Source organism: Mustela lutreola, chromosome 16 (genome assembly GCF_030435805.1).
Source record: "Mustela lutreola isolate mMusLut2 chromosome 16, mMusLut2.pri, whole genome shotgun sequence".
NCBI lineage: Eukaryota > Metazoa > Chordata > Mammalia > Carnivora > Mustelidae > Mustela > Mustela lutreola.
Genome location: NC_081305.1, coordinates 55,646,277 through 55,668,637, shown reverse-complemented (window position 1 = coordinate 55,668,637; position 22,361 = coordinate 55,646,277). Strand labels below are relative to the sequence as shown.

The 22,361-nt window shown below is 42.9% G+C and overlaps 1 protein-coding gene across 1 annotated transcript; it reads right to left on the bottom strand.

The window, feature by feature from the left end:
- Positions 1 to 965: 965 nt before the first annotated feature.
- On the bottom strand, positions 966 to 20,958 carry SLC6A16 (solute carrier family 6 member 16). Its single transcript, XM_059151243.1, is given in 14 exon segments — positions 966 to 1,076; positions 1,296 to 1,458; positions 3,474 to 3,633; positions 3,774 to 3,970; positions 4,298 to 4,498; positions 18,318 to 18,556; positions 18,722 to 18,832; positions 19,278 to 19,411; positions 19,414 to 19,452; positions 19,660 to 19,678; positions 19,680 to 19,787; positions 19,982 to 20,139; positions 20,513 to 20,723; positions 20,764 to 20,958. Coding segments are annotated over 14 exon segments (2,046 nt in total).
- Between the last annotated feature and the right edge of the window lie 1,403 nt (positions 20,959 to 22,361).

The following is a 22,361-nucleotide window of genomic DNA, read 5'->3' as shown; positions in this document are numbered from 1 at the left end:
TCTGCTTACTTGTGATCTCTGTCAAATAAATAAAATCTTAAAAAAAAAAACAAAAAACTTGCCATGTCTTCTACCACACAGACATGGGACACTGGCGGGCTCAGCAACTTAGATTGGTAGTTGCCTAAACTGGTGTGTGTCAATTCACAGTCTTGGAACCTCTTTTTAATTTTTAGACTCAATATAGGATTACCATGTCCCATTAGCAAATGCATTTATAGTCTTTCCATCCTTGCTGAAGCCACCATTTCCCATGTTTGTCTAGGCTAAAGGCCAATCTCTGGATAAAGCAAGGTTAGTAATAGAGATTCTGAATTTGCCATGGCAAGAAGGCAGGAACTCTGGGCTGGACATCTGGCTCTCAAAAGAAAGAACTCCTGGGGAAAAGACATTTATAGAAAAAAAGTCTGCTGACACCAAGTACTTGGAGTCCCAATGGACTGATTTATTGACCAACAGTATTACTCCTCCAGCTCCCTTCTAGGAGCTGAACAGAAAAGACAAGAAGCAGATTTGTTAGGCATTACTGACAATGTGTGTGTGTGTGTGTGTGTATTTACACACACTCTCTCTCACTCTCTCTCTCTCTCTCTCTGAGGAAAGGGATGGGGAAAACACAGTAACAGTGGTAACCAGGGAGGATGGGTTCTGGGAGGGGGCTGCAAATCCAGGCCCCATGAGTCAACCAAATAATGCCTTTCTCTTGGGAGTAAAAGCAGTTCTGCATCTGGGGACATTAACAGTTGCACATTGGTATTAAGAGTTGCCCATTATGCTGTTTCAAGGAATGTGTGATGTCAAATGAATGAAATTGGGCAATCACCAACAGGTTAACCAGCAACTTGATTATCAGCTTACAGGACTTCTTCCTTTTGGACCTCTGTAGTAAGTGCTGGCTGGATTAAGGGTAAGCACTTGGAGGATATCACAGGCTTGCCCTGGCTTGTGGAGCTGAAGGAAATCCTTTAGGTGAGACAGTTTACAAAGTATGTGGGGATGGGGAGGATGACCATGAGACAAAGGGCAATAATCGTAAGCAGCCCCCATGATGGGTATTGTTGAAGAACCTCTTTTGACTGTGGAAAGATGGGAAAGGGGCTCAGAATATCAAAGTTCCCAGAAAAGGAAGGACTGTAGAAGGGAAGGGTGGGAGGCGAAGGAGGGCAAGGAGGGCGGAGGACTAAGGAGTCTTTAGGGAGCCAGGGAATGAGATGATAGGGTCTTTAGGCCACGGGTAGATTGAAAATCTAACCCCACTCCCTAGGAAGGTCGGGTGTCAGGGGAGGGAGGCTCACACTGTTTGAGTCCCAGGCCACGTAGGTGATAGTCCTCTGAGACAGATGAATCACAGTAATCACAAACAGGGCTAGCAGCACAAATGGAGACAGAAAGCACCACAGCCCACGAATGATGAGAGAAGCAGGGGGTCCCCACATGATTGCCAAGTCTTCAAGGAACCTGGAAGAAAGGGCCACAAGACTGTGGGAGGCCTAGTCAGGCCTCACCCAGACTTGGAGGTTGAGGCCAGCCAGACCTTAGCATCTTTCAAATATTCTACTTCACCTCCAAACCTCTGCTTCAGCTCAAGCCTCACCCTCTCTTATCTTCTCCCTAGTCAGTCCTGCATCCCAACTGAAGAAAATATTTTTAAACATCCCTTTACTGCTCAAAACCTTTCATGGGGGAATGCCTGGGTGGCTCAGTTGGTTAAGCAGCTGCCTTCGGCTCAGGTCATGATCCCAGCGTCCTGGGATCGAGTCCCACATCGGGCTCCTTGCTCGGCAGGGAGCCTGCTTCTCCCTCTGCCTCTGCCTGCCATTCTGTCTGCCTGTGCTTGCTCTCTCCCCTTCTCTCTCTCTGATAAATAAATAAAATCTTTAAAAAAAAAAAAACAAAAAACCTTTCATGGGTACCCAATGCCCTCAGGATAAAGGTCTAGTCCTTTCATTCATTCCAAGAGTATGAAAGTGTTCATGATGTGCGAGGGACTCTTCTACATGCTGGGTATCCATGCTGAACAATGCAAACTAAAAAAAAAGGCAACACTTGACCCTCTGGGAACTTTCCTTAGTTTCTTCCAGCCCATGGATACAGCCTCCTCTACTGCAGGTTCTCAATCATAATAAATATCCAAGTGGGTTCTCTGGCCTAGAATGCCATTCTCTTTGTCTACCTATTCATCTTTCTGGATGATGCTCAACCATTTTTTCCTTTATGATGCCTTCCCAGTCTCTCCAGGTCCCCCTAGAGTGTCCCTGGCTACCTTGACTATAGACTTACCACCTGGACTGGGATTATCTGCTTATATATGTCTTCCTCTTTGGTGTCTGTGTTTTTTGAAAGAAGGAACTCACTCTAATTTATTTGTATCCCAGTAATGACAAGGCCTTCCCAACACAGAGAAAGCCTCAAGAAATTTTTTTGAATGTGTGAACAACTCTCATCTGAAAATGCTGCCACCTAAGCCTTCTGCTTCTGAATAATGCCACTTGGATGTCTACACACCAGCCTGTTAAAAGCCAGGCTCAGGAGTCCTTTGTGTTTTATTTGGATTTTCCCACTCTTCCTTGCACAGTTATGTCTATCAGTCCCTGATTATCTTGTTCCCTCTTCTCTGGTGGCTTTTCCTTGCAGCATTAGAAGACATCTCTTAACTTAACACCTCTACCACCCTAGCCCAAGGCATTGTTAGCTCTCACTTGGAATATTACAATAACACCTATCTGCTCTCCTTGCTTCACTCTTGAATCCTCAAGTCTATTTTCTGCACAGCAGTCTTATGTATATTTAAAAGTAAATAAATAAATCTGATGATGCCGCTCCCCTACTCAAAACTTTCAGTGCCTCTACCCCTGAAGTAATGTATAAAAGCTAACTCCTGCAAAGGCTTAGAAGGTCCTACATGATCTCCTGTTCTCTCTGGCTTCATCTACCAACAACCTACTCCAACCTGATCTCCTTCCTCAGAAATTCCAGGCATAATGCTTCCTCTTGCCTCGGTACTAAAGTGTTTCCTCTGCTTCTTGGAACACTTCCTCAAAATCTGTCATGGCTCCTTCCTTCATTTCACTCAGGAGTCTGCTCAAATGTCACTTTATCAGAAGGCCTTCCTTGCCATCCTATCTAAATTAACACCCATGCATATTCTTGATCATCTTACTTTACCCTTAGATTTTCTCCTGTCAATTATCAGCACCTGATCTTTTTATATGTTCATCTGATTATTGCTTATTACTACCACTAGAATATAAATTCCTTAAGGACAGGGATGCTTGTTTTATTCAATAACCTTAGTTAAGTAAAACAGTGCCTGGCACGTAATAAGCACTCAATAAGTATGTTAAGTATTGAATGAATGAACAAACAGGTTTTTCAGAAGGCCCTGAAGTTAAGAGTACCTATGTCACTCTAGCTGGGTGATAAGAGAGGCAACAAGAAAGGGGTCAACCTTCCCTATAGACCCAAGCTATCACCTCCTGGCCAGATAGGCCCAGCTCACAGCTACATTTTCAAGTATGATGATGATGGTTATGGGGAAGACCGTCCAGTATTCATTCAGCAGACTCATGTAGTAGATGCCTGAAGGTTGAGTGAAGAAGAGGCCACACAGGAACATGAACACAAAGACAATCACTGGAGGAAACACTGGATCTGGATCAAGGTCAGAGGTCTGGTTGGAAGACAAGGGCTAAGCAGAGGTTATACACCTGGACTGGGTAAAAGTCTCAGAGAACTCAGGGCCATTGGTGGGAGTTGGGCACTGGTCAGAGTACCTGTAAGCAGCTTTGTATATTTCCTGAAAGAAGAAAAGGTGTCCTGGAGTGGGGTAAGGATGGCCTGCATGAGCCCTATCATGCTGCTCAGCCTCAGTGTCAGCAAAAGCAGGAGGAGGAGGATGGACCAGAAGACAGACCAAGGAATGAATGACATGGCTTCAAGGAAGGCCACGAATGGCAATGACTGGGCCCGCCTTAACCTGTTAAGGAAAGAGAGGGCAGGAGTTAAAGTGTCCTTGAACTTAACACAAACATACAGACAAGGGTACTATCTATCTTCCCCAGGAAACTCTCTAAAAGCTGCGGGTCACTGAGAAGATCAGATCTCCAGGCTGACCCTCTGATGAGGAAAACCGAGCCACCTAATAGCATCCACAGAAGGCATTCTGCAGGCTATAGTTCTTTGCATTACCAGGGCTGTAGGTTATCCTGCTGCTTCTGAGATTTTTTTTTTCTAGTGCTAACAAAAGCTGAAATTTCTGTTTCACTGAAGGCTCTGAGTAACTCTAAGCTCTCCTCACCTATTTTTACTGACCTTCGAAAACTGCTTCTCTAAGTTGCATTCAGTCACATAGCTGAGGACCATGCTCTTGATGGGCCGGGGAAGGCTGCTGAGCCAGGAGCTGAAAATGGAGGTTGGGTTATCAACCAGGTTGGGAGGGGGATGGGCCACAACAGGCAGTTTCCCCAGGGTTACCAGCTTTGCAAGTGCTTCGGCATTCCTGGGGATGAGGAGTCGAATCACATAGAACATTTGGCTCCTTAAGAAATGGTCTCCTTTTTCCTTATCTTCTAGAAAAGAAAGTATACCACTAACCTAGCACTACTGATCTAGGTAAGGTAGAGCCTGGGATAAAACCTAGAAGGTACCCACCTCCATGATCATGAATTTGTGTGAGCCTAGAGAATTTATGATCCTGGAAAAAGGGTTTTCTATTGTCTCTGCGGGGACTCTGGGGTACGTGCTGCAGTGGTGGGGTCTCTGATTTACCACCTACCTCTTCCCTTTCTCTCTTCTTAGACTAGTGGGTAAAAGGCAATCTTCTAGGATTTGCATTACAAATGTCAGTGAGCACCATTTACTTAGATTACCACCTACATAATGCTCCCATGGAGTTGTGCTATGTGAGAGAAACTGCTTCTTTTTTTTTTTTTAATTTTTTATTTTTTATTTTTTATAAACATATAATACATTTTTATCCCCAGGGGTACAGGTCTGTGAATCGCCAGTTCACACACTTCACAGCACTCACCAAAGCACATACCCTCCCCAATGTCCATAATCCCACTCCCCTCCCCCCAGCAACCCTCAGTTTGTTTTGTGAGATTAAGAGTCGCTTATGGTTTGTCTCCCTCCCATCCCATCTTGGAGAAACTGCTTCTTAAAAACCTTTAGATCCGAGCCCTGCTGACCTCTTTAACTTTACCTTCTTCCCATGACCCTCTGCACATTTCATGCTTTAATCAGATTCAACCACTTACAGTTTCAGGGTTGGCCATACTCTCTCATGCCCAAGACCTACCCTACCCCCGCTACCACTCTGCACTTGACTAATTCCTAAAAATCCTTAAAAATTCAAGTCAGCCTTTCTCTCTCCTGGCCATTTTGGCAGTGGCTCTTGGTTGGAGCCATCCGCACCTAAGGTGGGAAGATGGTGGCCCCAAAGAAGATAAAAAAGTCGTGGGAGTCGACCAACTCTAGGCTCCAGCTTGTTATGAAAAGTGGAAAGTATGTGCTGGGGTACAAGCAGACTCTGAAAATGATCAGACATGGCAAAGCAAAACTGGTCATCCTCACCAACAATTGCCCAGCCTTGAGGAAATCTGAAATAGAATATTATGCCATGTCAGCCAAAACTGGTGTCCATCACTAGAGTGGCAATAATACTGAACTGGGCACAGCACATGGGAATTACAAAGAATATACACACTATTACTGGTCCAGGTGATTCTGATAACATTAGAAGCATACCACACAGACCAGTGAAGAGTAAATCATGCAGAATTTTTCTTTAATAAAACTGGCCACAGGGGTGCCTGGGTGTCTCAGTAGGTTAAAGCCTCTGCCTTCTGCTCAGGTCACCATCTCAGGGTCATGGGATCAAGCCCTGGCGGGAAGCCTGCTTCCTCCTCTCTCTCCACCTGCCTCTCTGCCTCCATGTGATCTCTCTCTGTCAAATAAATAAATAAAATCTTGGGAAAAAACAAAATTAGCCACAGCTTGTTTAATAAAAAACAAAAATAAAACAACTTGGCTTGTTGCTCTTTACCAACTGTTTAGTGTTAAGAGCAAACAACTTGGCTTGTTGCTCTATTCCAAATACTTAGTGATAAGAGCAAAATGCAAGGTGCAGGGAAATAATAATTATTCGATCACATCTTAGAAAATAAAATATGCCCTCTTGGTAATAGGCAATTTAAATATTTGGATCAACTCTCTCACTGTAGGTAACTTAAAAGTCTGAAAGATATTTTAAATCTTCTTAAAAGAATTAAAATATTGAAAAAGTGAGGGATTACTAGACAAAAATTCAAGTACAGACAAAAACAATGGGGAAAGGGGACATCCAAAACAACTTTTTCCTGAAGTAAAAGTCAAATATAGCAAACTATACCTGTAGTTTCCTATTTTGTGATCTTTAAGAAATAAAAAGACCATGGAGGTCAGATATAAAGCACCAGAGTCTGCACAAGTAAGAATCAGGGTAAAAGGTTTTCCCTTAAACTTCACACCTCAAAGGGCTACACCTTCAGTATAAAAATGAACTAGATGGGCGCCTCGGTGGCTCAGTTGTTGGGCGTCTGCCTTCAGCTTGGGTCATGATCCCAGGGTTCTGGGATCAAGTCCCGCACTGACCCCCCTGTTTGGCAGGAGGGGGCTGCTTCCCTCTCCCACTCCCCCTGCTTGTGTTCCCTCTCTCACTGTATCTGTCAAATAAATAAATAAAATCTTTAAAAAAAAAAAGAACTAGAAATTCACACCCAAGCCTTCCACAAAACAGGGAATGCAAAGAAGTTTGCTTCAGAAATAAGCAAAATGGGGCACCTGGGTGGCTCAGTGGGTTAAGCCTCTGCCTTCAGCTCAGGTCATGATCTCAGGGTCCTGGGATCATGCCCCACATCAGGCTTTCTGCTCAGCCTCTTAAGCCTGCTTAAGCCTCTGCCTTTGGCTCAGGTCATGATCTCAGGGTCCTGGGATCAAGCCCCACATCAGGCTTTCTGCTCAGCGGGGAGCCTGCTTCCCCCTCTCTCTCTGCCTGCCTCTCTGCCTACTTGTGATCTCTCTCTGTCAAATAAATAAATAAAATCTTAAAAAAAAAAAGAAAAAAAGAAGAAAAATGAGCAAAATGAAGGGAAATATTTAAAGTTCCTGGCATGTCATAAGCACAAGCCAGCCCTACCTTGGATTTGCAGCCCAAATATTTGACTCTGGTCAACTCAAGAACTCAGGCTGAGAACCGAGATTCAAGTAATCTCTTTCTAATGTCCCCTGCATCAGGTAGAAACAAAAGTCCTATTTGGATGAATGCACCTTCATTCTAGGCCTTAAGAATTCCCACAAATAGGGGTACCTGTGTGGCTCAGTTGATTAGATGTCGGCTCTTGATTTTTGCTTAGGCCATGATCTCAGGGCCCTGGGATCAAACCTCTTGTCAGGGTCTGCATGGAGCATGGGGGTCTGCTAGGGATTCTCTCTTCCTCTGCCTCTACCCCACCCCTTCCATTCACAGTCTTTCTCTCTCTCAAATAAATAGACCTTTTTGTAAAAAAGGAAGAGAGCACAAGCAGAGGGAGTAGCAGAGGGAGAGGGAGAAGCGGGCTCCCCACTGAGCAAGGAGCCTGATGCAGGGCTCAGTCCCAGGACCCTGGGATCATGACCTGAGCTGAAAGGAGACATGTTAATATAACTGACTAAACCACCCAGGTGCCCCTAAATAGATCTTAAAAAAAAAAAAAAAAAAGAGGGGCACCTGGGTGGCTCAGTGGGTTAAAGCCGCTGCCTTCAGCTCAGGTCATGATCGCAGAGTCCTGGGATGTTGCCCCGCATCAGGCTCTCTGCTCAGCAGGGAGCGTGCTTCCTCCCTCTCTCTCTGCCTACCTCTCTGCCTACTTGTGATCTGTCTGTCAAAAAAAAAAAATAAAACAAAAAAATCTTTAAAAAACAAAAAAACATACTGGAGATTCCAATCAATGCCATAAAGCAAGTAAAATAACCTCTAAAAGATAAGCAGGAGGAATAAAAGTCTTCATTCAAATCTACATGATTATATATGTAGAAAACTTAAAGCTACAAAAAGATGAGTTTATCAAGATTAATATACACAAATCAGTTGTACCTCAATATACTAAACAATGAAGAATGAGAATTAAAGTTTAAGGATATTATTTACAATCAAATATAAAACATGAAATCATTAGGGATAAAATTTACAAAATATGTGCAAGACATCTTATATACTGAAACTTACAAAGTATTACTATGTGAAATTAAGGAACATCCAAATAACAGAGATACACCATGTTCCTGAATCAGAAGACACTGTTTTGCTAATTATTCATTCTTCTCAAAATGATCTGTTGATCCAATCAATAATTCAATCCCAATTAACAACATAGTAGGATTTTATCTTTGTAAAAAAAAAAATGACAAGCTAATTCTTGTCATTTAAATTAATTAAAATGTAAATTAAAATTTACATGCAGAGTGAAGATACACAATAGCCAAAACAATTTTGGAAAATAATAACACAATTGGTGAATTTACAAAACTTGATTTTAAGATTTAGTATAATAGGGATGCCTGGGTGGCTCAGTGGGTAAAGCCTCTGCCTTTGGCTCAGGTCATGATCCCAGGGTCCTGGGATCAGAGCCCATACTGGGCTCTCTACTCAGCAGGGAGCCTCCTTCCTCCTCTCTCTGCCTGCCTCTCTGCCTACATGTGATCTGTCTGTCAAATAAATAAATAAAATCTTTTAATAAATAGGATTTACTATAATATATTAGTAATCACAACAGGATGCTCTTGGTAAATTGACTAGGATAGTCTGGAATCCGACTTAAACATCTATGGTCAATCAACGTTCAACAAAGATAACAAGGCAATTTGATGAGGAAAAGATTGTCTTTTCAACAAATGGTGCTGGAACAAATGGGTATCTAAAAGGTAAAAATAATTAACCCTGACTTTTACTCCACACCTTGCACAAAAATTTACTTGAAATAGAGGATATGGGCGCCTGGGTGGCTCAGTGGGTTAAGCCGCTGCCTTCGGCTCAGGTCATGATCTCAGGGTCCTGGGATCGAGTCCCGCATCGGGCTCTCTGCTCAGCAGGGAGCCTGCTCCCTTCTCTCTCTCTCTCTCTCTGCCTGCCTCTCTGCCTGCTTGTGATCTCTGTCTGTCAAATAAATAAATAAAATCTTTAAAAAAAAAAAAAAAAAAAAAAAAAAAAAAAAAAAGAAATAGAGGATATGTGAACAACAAAAAAAAAGCTAAAACTGTAAAGCTCCTAGGAGAACATGAAAAAAGACAAATACCACATGCTTCTACTTATTAATAAGTAATCTAAAATAGTCAAACCAATAGAAACAGAAAGTGGAAAGATGTTTATCAGAGGTTGAGGAGAGAGGGGAAAGGGAGTATGTTGTTTAAATGGTGTAGTTTCAGTTTTGTGAAATGAAAACATTCTGGAGATCGATTTCACAACAGTGTAAATCTATTTCACAGTACTGAACTGCATACTTAAAGATGGTTTAGTAACTTTCATGTTACGTGTTTTTTCTAATCAAAAAATGCTACTAAAAATGGGCAAAAGACGTGAACAGACCTTTCTTCAAAGAAGACATCCAGATGGCCAACAGACATATGAGAAGATGCTCACCATCACTAATCATCAGGGAAATGCAAATCAAAACTACAGTGAGATAGCACCTCACCTCTGTCAGAATGGCTAAAATTAACAACACAGGAAACAGACGTCCTCGAGGATGCAGAAAAAAAGGAACCTTCATGCATTTTTGGTGGGAATGCAAACTGGTGCAGCCACTGTGGAAACCAGTATGGAGGCTCCTCAATAAGTTAAAAATAGAGCTACCCCATGATCCAGTAATTGCTCTACCAGTATTTACCAAAAAAATACAAAAATACAAATTCAAATGGAATACATGCCCCTATGTTTACTGCAGCATTATTTACAAAAGCCAAATTAATGGAAGCCGCTCAAGCATCTTTCAAGAGATGAATGGACAGAGATGTGATCCGTACACACATGTACAGGTACACACACACACACACACACACACACACACACAGAGGAATATTATTCAGCCATAAAAAAGAGTGAAATCCTGCCATTTGCAACAACATGGATGGAACTAGACAGTATAATACTAAATGAGATTAAGTCAGTCAGAGACACACAAATACCATATGATTTCACTCATATGTGGAATTTAAGAAACAAAACAAACAACAAGCAGGAGAACAAAAGAGAGACAAACCAAGAAACAGATTCTTTTTTTTTTTTTAAGATTTTATTTATTTATTTGACACAGAGACAGAGATCACAAGTAGGCAGAGAGGCAGGCAGAGAGAGGAGGAAGCAGGCTCCCTGATGAGCAGAGAGCCCAATGCAGGGCTCGATCCCATCCCTGAGACCATGAACTGAGATATGAGTGAACCTTAACCCACTGAGCCGCCAGCACCCCCAAGAAACAGATTCTTATCTATAGAGAACAAACTAAGGGCTACAAGAGGGGAGGTGGGTGGAGGATAGGTGAAATAGGTGATGGAGATTAAGGAGTACACTAACCATGATGACAAAAAAAAAGAAATGCTGCCATAGTCACTACACAAAACAAAAAAACACCAAACACAATGAAAAAGGCTGTGTGGTGAAAGAAGCAAAAAACAAAAGCTCCCATCATATTGTTTGATTCCATTTATAATAAATGTCAAGAATAGGCAAATCCATAGAGACAGAAAGTAGATTACTGGTTTCCAGGGGCTCAGAGGAGAATAATGGACATGACAGCTAATGGGGTTTCTTTTAAAGGTTATGAAAATAGGCAGTAGATTTGAAAAGAGAGGCCAGAAGAAATGTAAAATGCCAACAACACTTTAAAAGACAGCCAAGATCGGGGCACCTGGGTGGTTCAGTGGGTTAAGCCTCTGCCTTCGGCTCAGGTCATGATCTCAGGGTCCTGAGATCGAGCCCCACATCAGGCTTTCTGCTCAGTGGGGAGCCTGTTTCTCCCTCTCTCTCTGCCTGCCTCTCTGCCTACTTGTGATCTCTCTCTCTGTCAAATAAATAAATAAATAAAATCTTAAAAAAAAAAAAAAAAAAAAGACGGCCAACATAATTAGTCATTAGGGAAATGCCGTTAAAATCACAATGACCCAGCACTGTACACATCTACTGGAATGGATACAATTTAAAAAACTGATATTACCAAGTATTGGCAAGGTTGTGGAGCCACTGGAACTCCCATACTTTGCTACTAAACATGTAAAATTGGTAAAAACAACTTCTAAAACAATTTAGCAGGTTTTTTTATGAAGTTAAACATACAGTAACCATATCACCCTCTCCTAAGTATTCACCCAAAAGAAATGAAAATGTATTCACACAAAGTCTTATATATGAATGCCCCCAGCATTTCGACTCATCACAGCCCCAAATCAGAACCAACTCAAATGCCCATAAACAGGAAAATGATTAAACATAATTGTGGTATATTCATAAAACAGAATAGTTACTCAGCAATAAAAAGAGACAATCCAAAACACCTATTAATAAATAATAAATTTATTATTTATTTGACAGACAGAAATCACAAGTAGGCAGAGAGGCGGGCAGAGAGAGAGGGAGAAGCAGGCTCCCCGCTGAGCAGAGAACCCAATGCGAGGCTCAATGCCAGGACCCTGGGATCATGACCTGAGCCGAAAGCAGAGGCTTTAACCCACTGAGCCACCCAGGTGCCCCCCTCCAACAATATAGACGAAAAAAAGACAAATACCTTATGCTAAGTAAAATAAGTCAGATATAAGAATGCACTATGAATCCATTTACTCTAGAAAAGAAAAATATAATCCATAGTGATACAAAACAGATCAGTAATTGACTGGGGCCAGGGTACAGAAAACATAGATGGAAAATATGAGAGTTCAAGAGAGCTGGATGGTATGATGGGAAAATCTGACAAATGGGATAAGATGGACAATGAGACAGAGGTAATATGTGAACAAGTAAAAGTGGAGAATTTTCAGAAGTAGTGAAAAACAGTAATTCACAGATACAAGGAGCCGAAAGAATCCCAAGCAAAACTGAAGAATTCCCCCTTGAGATATAATGAAATTGCAGAAAACTAAATAAAGAGCAGCAATCTTAAAACGAGCTTGAGGAAAAGACAGATTACCTCCACACGGACAAGTAAATGCCTAACAGTCACAATGAAAGTTCGCAGACCATGGGAAGAAGAGAGCCAGAAAGGGAGCCCCAAATTCTCTGTATAAGCTTTGCCCTAATCTCCAGCTGACCTCTAAATAACTCCAAGCTGTCCAATGGAAGATAAAAATGCTGAAACATTCAGTTGGTACATACGACAGGAAAGAAAGTTTCCGCTTAGAGTTTAGTCAAGTTAACTGCCTGCTTAGTAAAACAATTACAACAAAACCAATACACATTTGAGAAACATTACAAAATCCAGAGTCCCCACACCACATCTACAATGTGCCAGATACAATTAAAAAAAAAAAAAAACTTGGCACACACAAAGATTCAGATGCTTCTCCCTCTCCCTCTGCTTATAGCTCATGCTCTGACAAAGAAATAAATAAAATCATTTTTAAAAAGGAGTCCAGCAAGAAACAGTACATTTCTTAAGTGCTGAAGGAAATGGACTGTCAACCTACAATTCTTCATCCAAAGGAAATATCCTTCAAGAATGCAGGTAAATTAGAGAGAGCAGGTCATATGATGAGCACTGGTATTACATGCAACTGATGAATTACTGAACTCAACATCTGAAATGAATGATGTACTATGTTGGCTAAATGAATTTAAATTAAAAAAAAAGGGGGGCACCTGGGTGGCTCAGTGGGTTAAGCCGCTGCCTTCAGCTCAGGTCAAGATCTCAGGGTCCTGGGATCGAGCCCCGCATCGGGCTCTCTGCTCGGCGGGGAGCCTGCTTCCTCCTCTCTCTCTGCCTGCCTCTCTGCCTGCTCATCATCTCTTTCTGTCAAATAAATGAATAAAAAATCTTTTTTAAAAATTATTAATTAATTAATTAATTTTTTTTAAAAAAGAATGAACGTAAATTAAGGCATTTTCAGATGAAGGGAACTCCAAACATTCACTGACAACATAACCTGCCAATATAAAAAAAAAAAGTTGAAGGTTTCAGATGGAATAAAAATTATACAGGAGGGAAAATTCCCAAACTTCAGAAACGAAAGACCAACAAAAATGTTAGGTTTCTAGGTTAAAAATAATGGAAATTTTCCTCCTCTTAAGTTTTAGAATATGTGTCAGTTGAAAGTAAACAGACATTAATCGGAAGCAAAAGTTTTAACGTTATTTGATGGGGTCTTCAATATAAGTTAACGTAGTACATATGGCAACTATATCACAAAGGGTTGGAGGACAAAGGGCCATGTAGGGTGGAAAGGTTTTATATTCCACTTAGAGTGTAAAATAATAATTCTAAGTAAACTGTAGAAAGTTAAGTGTTCACTTTTGTTGGGTTGTTTTCTTAGTGAGTTTTAGGAGTTTTTTACATATTCTGAATATAAATGTACAGATATATACATTTCTCCAATTTTGGGACATGCATTTTCATTATTTTAATGAGTATGTCTTTTCAAAGAGAAAATGGTTTGAATTTTTAAGGCATCCAATTTTTTTTAAAGATTTTATTTATTTATTTGACAGATGGAGATTACAAGTAGGCAGAGAGGCAAGCAGAGAAGTGGGGGGAAGCAGACTCCCCACTGAGCAGAGAGCCCGATGCGGGGCTAGATCCCAGGACCCTAGGACCATGACCCAAGCCGAAAGCAGAGGCTTTAACCCACTGAGCCACCCAGGTGCCCCATCCAATTTTTTTTTAATTTATATATTTTACAGACAGAGATCACAAGTAGGCAGAGAGGCAGGCTGGGGTTGGGGCGGGGAACAGGCTCTCTGCTGAGCAGAGAGCCCGATGCGGGGCTCAATCCCAGGACCCTGAGATCATGACCTGACCTAAAGGCAGAGGCTTTAACCCACTGAGCCAACCAGGTGCCCCATCCAATTTTTTTTTTTTTTTTTTTAAGTAGGCTCCATGTCCCACAGGGAGCCCAGTGCAGGGCTTGAACTCACAACCCTGAGATCATGACCTGAACCAAGATCAAGAACTGGACTCTTAGCCGACTGATCCACCCAGGTGCCCGGCACCCAATTATTAACTATACCAAGGGCTCACCTACTAAGGGGGATGAGAACTGTAAAACACCAAGGAACCACAGATACAGAGAATGGCAGGCACTACCACCAGGCCTAAGGCAGAACATCTAAGAAAGGAATGAATATGGAAGAGTGATTCCCAGAATATATTAGTAAATGAAAAAGGAAAAGGCTACCTACTGTGTAAGAAAGAAGGCTAAATAAGAAAATATACATCTTTCTCCTTATTTCTACAAACACAAGAAGGATAAACCAAAAAAGAATGAGATTGGTTACCTACAGAGGATGGACAGGAACTGGGCTGAAGTGATGGTGGAGGACTGATACTTCTCTGAGTATCCTTTTATATAATTTTGTCTTTTGAAACCATGTTAATGTTTAACACTAAAATAAAAGTGTGGAGAGATATTAAAATTCCATACAAACAGAAATAAATGAACATAACTGTATTTCACGTGAGTAACAATCATACTGAATGTAGGAAAAAGAATTAACCCAAGTGATTTTTGAATACAGTATTTTGATTATAAAATTCAGGACAAAGACAAAAGGTGTTAACAAATACTGAACCCTGGGATTAGTATGTTTGTTTTTGCAATGGTATGAGCTAAGAAATCTTTAACTATTTGCTGTGCATTCTACCGTGGAGATTATGCATGTGTGTGTTTGAGAGAGAGAGAAAGAGACAGAAACAGCGACAGAAAGAGGGGAAAAGAAATCACTACAATCCTAAAAATACTATGGAAAGTAACTTGGCAGGATCTAATGAAGCTACAGATACATGTGGTAGAAACACAGCTATTGTATCTTGCATCTCCTCCCATCAAGCAGTAAAGTCTATTTTTCCACCCTGCGAACCTGAGGTGGCTTTGGGACTTCCTCTGATAAAGCACTGTGGCAGCAGCAACACCAGGAGCATTCCCATGCTTAGGTTTCAATGCTTTACAGATTCCATCTGTGTTCGTGAATCATCAAGTGAGGAAGCCCAAGCTAACAGCATGGAGAGGTCTCCTGGAAGAGAGCAGCCCTTGCAGACCCACCAGCTGACTGAGCACTAGAGTGCGCCAGCCTACACCCGCACGTAACAAAGCAGTGCAGTCCCAGCTGGGCCCGGCTAAATGCAGAACTGTGAGGTAACTTGTGCAAGCCCAACAGAAGAATTTTCCAGCCAATCGACAAAATCATAAGAAATTAGAAATCGTTCTTGGGCTCAACCAGTTACTTCTGGAATGCTCTGTTACACGTTAATAACTAACTGCATCAACAGTCTCACCCACTGATGTATACCCTAGACAAACGTGCACACACGGAGGAAATGAGCAACATGTGTAAGAATGTTTAGAGCAGAGGCGCCTGGGTGGCTCAGTGGGTTAAGCCTCTGCCTTTGGCTCAGGTCATGATCTCAGGGCTCTGGGATCAAGCCCCGAGTCGGGCTCTCTGCTCAGCGGGGAGCCTGCTTCCCTCTCGCTCTCTGCCTACTTGTGATCTCTGTCTGTCAAATAAATAAATAAATAAATAAATAAAATATTTAAAAGCAAATGTTTAGAGGGAACTGTTCTAGTAGCCAAAAACTAGTAAGACTCCAAATGTTCCACAGTAGAATGGATAAATAAATTGTGACATGTTAATAAACTAAACATTCTACAGCATTAAAGGCAGACTAGAGCTACACACAACATGAATTTTACAAACATATGTTGAATAAAAGAAGAAAAACACAAAAGAATACCAAGAGAATGTACATATAAATGAAAAAATGAAACTACATAAACTATATTGTTTTACAGGGGCACCTGGCTGACTCAGAAGAACATGTAACTCTTGATCTCAGGGTCTTGAGTTTGAGCCCCACATTGGGTGTAGAGATTATTTAAATAAATAAAACTTTAAAAAAAGAAAAAGAAAAAAGTTACTTTAAAAACAAAGCTATAGGGGCACCTGGGTGGCTCAGTGGGTTAAGCCGCTGCCTTCGGCTCGGGTCATGATCTCAGGGTCCTGGGATCGAGCCCCGCATCGGGCTCTCTGCTCAGCAGGGAGCCTGCTTCCCCTCTCTCTCTGCCTGCCTCTCCGACTACTTGTGATTTCTCTCTGTCAAATAAATAAATAAATCTTTAAAAAAAAAAAAAAAAAAGCTATATTATAGGGGCACCTGGCTGGCACAGTCAGTAGTGCCTGCAATGCTCAATCTCAGGGTCATGAGTTCAAGCCCCACGGAAGTACAAATTAAACTATATTGCTCAGAGGGGCAGCTGGGTGGCTCAGTCAGTTAAGCTAATGGCTTCAGCTCAGGTCATGATCCCAGGGTGCTGGAATCGAGTTCCACAATGGGCTCTTTGCAGTGGGGAGCCTGCTTCTCCCTCTCTTCCCTGACTCGTGCTCTCTATAGCTATCTCTGTCTCGCTCTCAAATAAATAAATAAATAAAATCTTTTTTTAAAAAAAATTTAAAACTAGAGGGCTTAGAGAGGATCCTGCAGCTCTCGCTCACCGAGCACTGAGCCCCGAGCCCCTGGGAGGGCTGTCTGGGCTGCTCCCCACCTGCTTTTATAACTTATGTATTTATAAACTCTCTGCTGCTGAGCTTGGGGCCTGGAGCCCTGGAGGTGGGCCTGCAGTGGAAATAAAGAGACTTTCCGCAGCAAAAAAAAAAAAAAAAAAAATTAAAACTATATTTCTTAAATACGCATACATAGATAATAAAAGATACAGAAAAACAAAGAACTAATTATCATAAAAGCCATGATAGTAGTTGGGAGGAAAGAGGTTATAATCAGATACATAGTGAGTGTCTAGGGTCATTCTAGTCCATAACATGGAGGATATTTATTTTATAGTTATTTATGCTGCACTTTTTGTTTTTTGTATGTTTCTTTATGTATGTAATATGTCATAATAAAATGTTTTTGAACATTACAAAGTGCCATTATACTTCCACCAGACTGGCAAAAAGTCTGACCAAATCTAATCAAATGTGCAGAAAGTAGAATACATGGAATTCTCACACATCATAAACCACTTCGGTAATGAGACAGTATACGGTAAAACTGAAGGTGTGTACCCTCTACCCTGCAATCCCATTCCTGAGTATACACCCTAAGAGAACTCTCACACATATGCACATGTATATGCCCAGGTTTATTCTAGAAGAAAATGGTGGTTATCTACACAGGTTAGGATTACCAGGAAAATTTCAGCTGAGGTGTGCCACCTCTGGGAGTCTCTGATTGGCCCCATTAGAATTACTGGCTCTGTCTTCAGTCTTCCTCAACATCCCTGCTATTAGTTACCATGAGTTTACAACTATCTAATTATGTAATTCCCCTGCCCCCTCCCTCAAAAACTGAAAACTCAATGAAGACAAGAACTATGGTCTGATTCACCTGTCCACATCTCTGTGGTACACAAAGAATACTTTCTAAATGTCCAATAGGTGTTTTTGAAATTAATGCCTAAAGAATGAAAAACAGGGGTAAGCAGACCATAAAGATTCTAGTTCTGAGAGTCTCTTTGGGATTTAAGTATGATAGATTGACAGAAATCTCTAAATTTAGGAGATGAAAGTTACAAGTGAGGGCATTCAGGAAATGGAAAGTTCTCCAGATCTTGAATGATTGCCACTTTATTTTTTTAAAGATTTTATTTATTTATTTGACAGAAAGCGAGGTCACAAGTAGACAGAGAGGCAGGCGGAGAGAGAGGGGGAAGCAGGCCTCTCAATGAGCAGAGAGCCCAATGCGGGGCTCGATCCCAGGACCCTGAGATCTTGACCTGAGGTGAAGGCAGAGGCTTAACCCACTGAGCCACCCAGGCACCCCAAATGTTTGCCACTTTTAACCTATCTCTGTGGTTGGCAATCTCAAGTGGATAGTAGCAATCTCCAGGTTTAAAGATTTCTAGGGCCAGAAAGGGCCCAGAGCAAGAAAATATGTGAGAGGGATTCTACTGTTCTACAGTTTCTGTTCTTTGCTCCAGGGGAGAGTAGAGGCTTGCAAGTGCATCTGGGGTTGTTAAGTGTGAATAGGAGTCTTGCAACACCTTGAAAGTTAGAGTCTGGGTTTTGTAGTTCCCTGGGGCTGGGACCCTCCCTAAGGGGCTACCCTTACTTCTCATTGCAGTGGTGTGTGATGACTGTAGCCCAGTAGCCCAGGATACAGAAGGTAGAAGTGACCAGCAGCATGGAGAACAGGTTGACCAGAGCCTCAAGAAACGCATCACTGAGACAGCTGGTGGATGGGTGCACATGCAAAGATAAGGAGACAACAGAACCAAAGCCTAGACCCAAGGCAAACAAGACTTGATTTTCTGCTTGATACCACACACTCATGTTGTACATAGCTGAGATCTAAAAAGGAGAAGACAGTATAAGGAGAAATATCAAAGAAGGAGAGGAGAATCTTAACATAAATGGGGGGAAGGACACAAGTAAGTAATGGGGAAAAGATGCCCTAACAATAGACAGTAGGTATCTCCTAAGGCCTGGTAGGGGAATGAGGGAGACTTATGTTACCTTGGCAAGCAACAAATGCTGAAAGCCAAAAGCTGCCCCTTCCAGCCGTAGACTCCGGAAGAGGAAACAGAGGATGATGAAATAGGGGGCTGGCACTAGGACACACATTACCTGAACTGAGAATGGGGCATATCAGCAACCATGTACCAATGGGGTCTACCAACTGACAGTTGGTAGACCCCATTGGTACACCTGAATCGGGGGCACCTGGCTGGCTCAGTTAAGTGGTTAAGCGTATGATTCTTGGTTTCAGCTTAGGCCATGATCTCAGGGACCTGGGATCAAGCCCCATATCTGGTTCGACCCTCAGTGGGGAGTCTAAGGATTCTCTCTCTTTCCCCCTGCCCCTCCCCTCACTCATGTGTTCTCTCTCTTTCTCTCTAAAATAAATAAATCCTTTTTTAGGGTGAGTCAGAAATGAAGAGTTAAAAGAAAATTTTCAGCAACAGTCAAGGGCTAGTGGGAGCTGAAGACCAGAGGAATGAGACATTGGGAGATCAGTGAGAACAACGTTGGAGGAGGTCGAAGGCATCCAAGAATGTCAACGACGGCTTACCCTCCCTGTGGACTTGAGCCCATTAATCATGAAAGCACCAACAAGACACCAGGACACCAATAAGGGCAGGTTCAGACTGAAGACTGGTGACCCACCATCCTCAATTCTGTCTGAGGCCTTCAAGATCAGCCGGACCAGAAGTACAGGGAGGGTGATGTCCAAACACATTCGGGATCTGAGGGGACCTGGTTTTAGACACACCTGCTAGACAGGGCGACCCCTCCCCTCTTTAGCCCTTCTCCCACTTCCCACTATTCCTTACCCCTCCCATTTCTTCTTTTTATACTATTTTCCTCTTCTCTAACCCTCTTCACTCCTTTCTCCTCTTCCAAATTCCCCTCCAGCTGTTTCCCCTTCTCCTCCTCTTTCGCTTCCTCCTCACCAAAGTCACTGGAGTTTCCCCAATAAGGGACATTTTTCCCATGGAACTGGAGAGTAGAAGGACTGACCCAAGTAGAAGAGGGTCCAGGCATTAACCACATTCAAGTACAAGCTGGTGATGAAGCACACGTGGGGGCCAAGAAGGAGATGGCTGGCAGGGGGAAGGATTAGGAGAGGCAAAAGGGAGGGATCTGACAGAGGACTGGAGACTTGAAGGGACTCAACCCATGGAAGTGAAGCCATGGGACCCCTCCCAGGACAAGGAACTGCTGGGGTGGGAGCGGGGCATAAAGGGTAGGCCTGGGCAGCCCAGGACTCCTTACCATGAAGCTGCTGTACCCCACACCACCAATCCAGGGGCTGATGACCTTCCAAACACCAATGCTGCCCCGATGTATCCTCTGACCAGCTGCCATCTCCAGGAATAGAAGAGGAACCCCGACCAAGAACAGCATGAGGATGTAGATGATGAGACAACTGCCTGTGCAGGGGGTCAGGAGGGGCTCTGAGAACCACCCGGCTCATCAGTGCCTGGACTTCTTTGGGGTCTGGGAAAACACGTTCCCCACCAGTGACCTCCTTCAGGGTCGCATCAGGGCTCAACTGTTTCCACATCCCTCATAGCCCCAGGAAGACCCAGATGCCTAGTTTCCACCCCAGTCTCCCTGACCAAGGTCTCCAACCCCACCATCCTCATATTCTGATAACCTGTGCCTCTCTCACTCTCATGATCCTAGGTGTTCAGGCACCTGACTCCTATTCTCATAGTGCCAAGCTTCCAGCCTCTACAAATCCCAAAATCCTTGGAGTTTAAAGCCCCCTGTGGATCCATGATTCCCGGTCCCTAGATTTATAACCTCCATTGTGAAGCCACAGGAGGAAAAAACGCCAGTGACTGCTTATCTTCATGGAGTAGCCCACCTCAGTCAGGATGTACTCAACCTTACTGGACTAGCATGGACAGGTAAAGAGGACCTCACGCTTTTCCTCCTCTGCAACTTGCACCTCAGGTAAGGGTTTCTGGTTCAGGGCCTGGGTAGCTTCCACCTCCACTTCATTGACTGGCTTACTTACATTGGTTGGCTCTGTGCTGGGCCTCAGCAGCCTGAATCTCCCAGGCCAGAGCCTTTGTGATCCGGGCCTCCAAATCCTGGGATTTTGAAACCCAGACCATCGGAGGCCAGTTAGCTGTGCTCCTGTCTTCCCAAGTCTGGCTTCCGAGGAAAGCCTCAGAAAGCTCTGTCTCAGCAAATAAGACGTTCGTCAGCAAAGATTTTGAAGCCTGGGCCTCTGTCTTCATTTCAGGCAGACTCTCTAGAGCAGCTCCAGCTTTTTCAAAGGAGTACTCACCTTCTTGAGTGGACCTTAAAAACACCAAAACTTAGATTTAGATTTCAGAGTTAAGAAATAACTTCCAAAACAATCCTCAGCACATCCTTAAAGCAAACCTTTCTGCTCCTACCACCACTGAAATTCAAAGCACACAATCTCTTACATAAGTTTCACCTCTTTGGAACACCTGTGTGGCTCAGTCGGTTAAGCAGCTGCATTCGGCTTGGGTCATGATCCCAATGTCCTGGGATCAGGTCCAGCATTGGGCTCCTTGCTTGGCAGGGAGCCTGCTTCTCTCTTTGGTTTTGCCTGCCACTCTGCCTGCCTGTTCTCTCTCTCTCTCTCTTTCTCTGACAAATAAATAAATAAATAAAATCTTTATAAGTTTCACCCCTTAGAAATGTTTTGGTGCAAGGGATAAGGGTTGAGATAGCCAAGCTAACAACTGGGAATTGCACTCAAAGCACTTCCGGAAACACTGAGATATACTCCCTACAGAGGGAAGTACCCTTTATAGTGGGCTTTTGAATCAAGAAACAAAGTTAAGGGCCTCTAGCTTGCTCAGTCAGAAGAGTGTGTGACTCTTAATCTAGGGGTTGTGAGTTCAAGCCCTATGCTGGATGTAAAGATTACATTAGTAGGAACGTCTGAGTGGCTCAGTTGGTTGGACGACTGCCTTCGGCTTGGATCATGATCCCAGAGTCTCGGGATAGAGACCCACATCGGGCTCCCGGCTCCATGGGGAGTCTGCTTCGCTCTCTGACCTTCTCCTCGCTCAAGTACTCTCTCACTGTCTCTCTCTCAAATACATAAATAAAATCTTAAAAAAAAAAAAAAAGCTTACATTATAGTAAAAAAACTTAAATAAATAAAGAAAGAGGGGTGCCTGGGTGGGTCTGTCATTAAGTGTCTGCCTTCTGCTCAGGTCAGGATCCCAGGGTCCTCTGATTGAGCCTGCACTGGGCTCCCTGCTCAGCAGGAAACTGATTCTCCCTCTCCCAGTCCCCCTGCTTGTGTTCCCTCTCTCGCTGTGTCTCTCTCTGTCAAATAAGAGTCAGAAGAGCATGTGACTCTTGATCTTGGAGTCGTTAAGTTTGAGCACTGGGTGTGGAGGTTACTTAAAAAAAATAAAATCTTTTAAAAAAAGAAAGAAAGAAATTTAATACTACATCTTCCTTATAACCTTAGGAAGGTTGCTTCACCTCTCTGAATTTTCTCATCTATAAAGGACCTGGTCTTTGCTCAAATATCATCTCCCCAGAGATGTCTTCTCTGCCTGCCTATCTATAATAGCAGCTACCAGGGCATCTCGGTGGCTAAGTTGGTTATGCTTCTGACTTCAGCCCAGGTCATGATCTTCGGGCCCTGGAA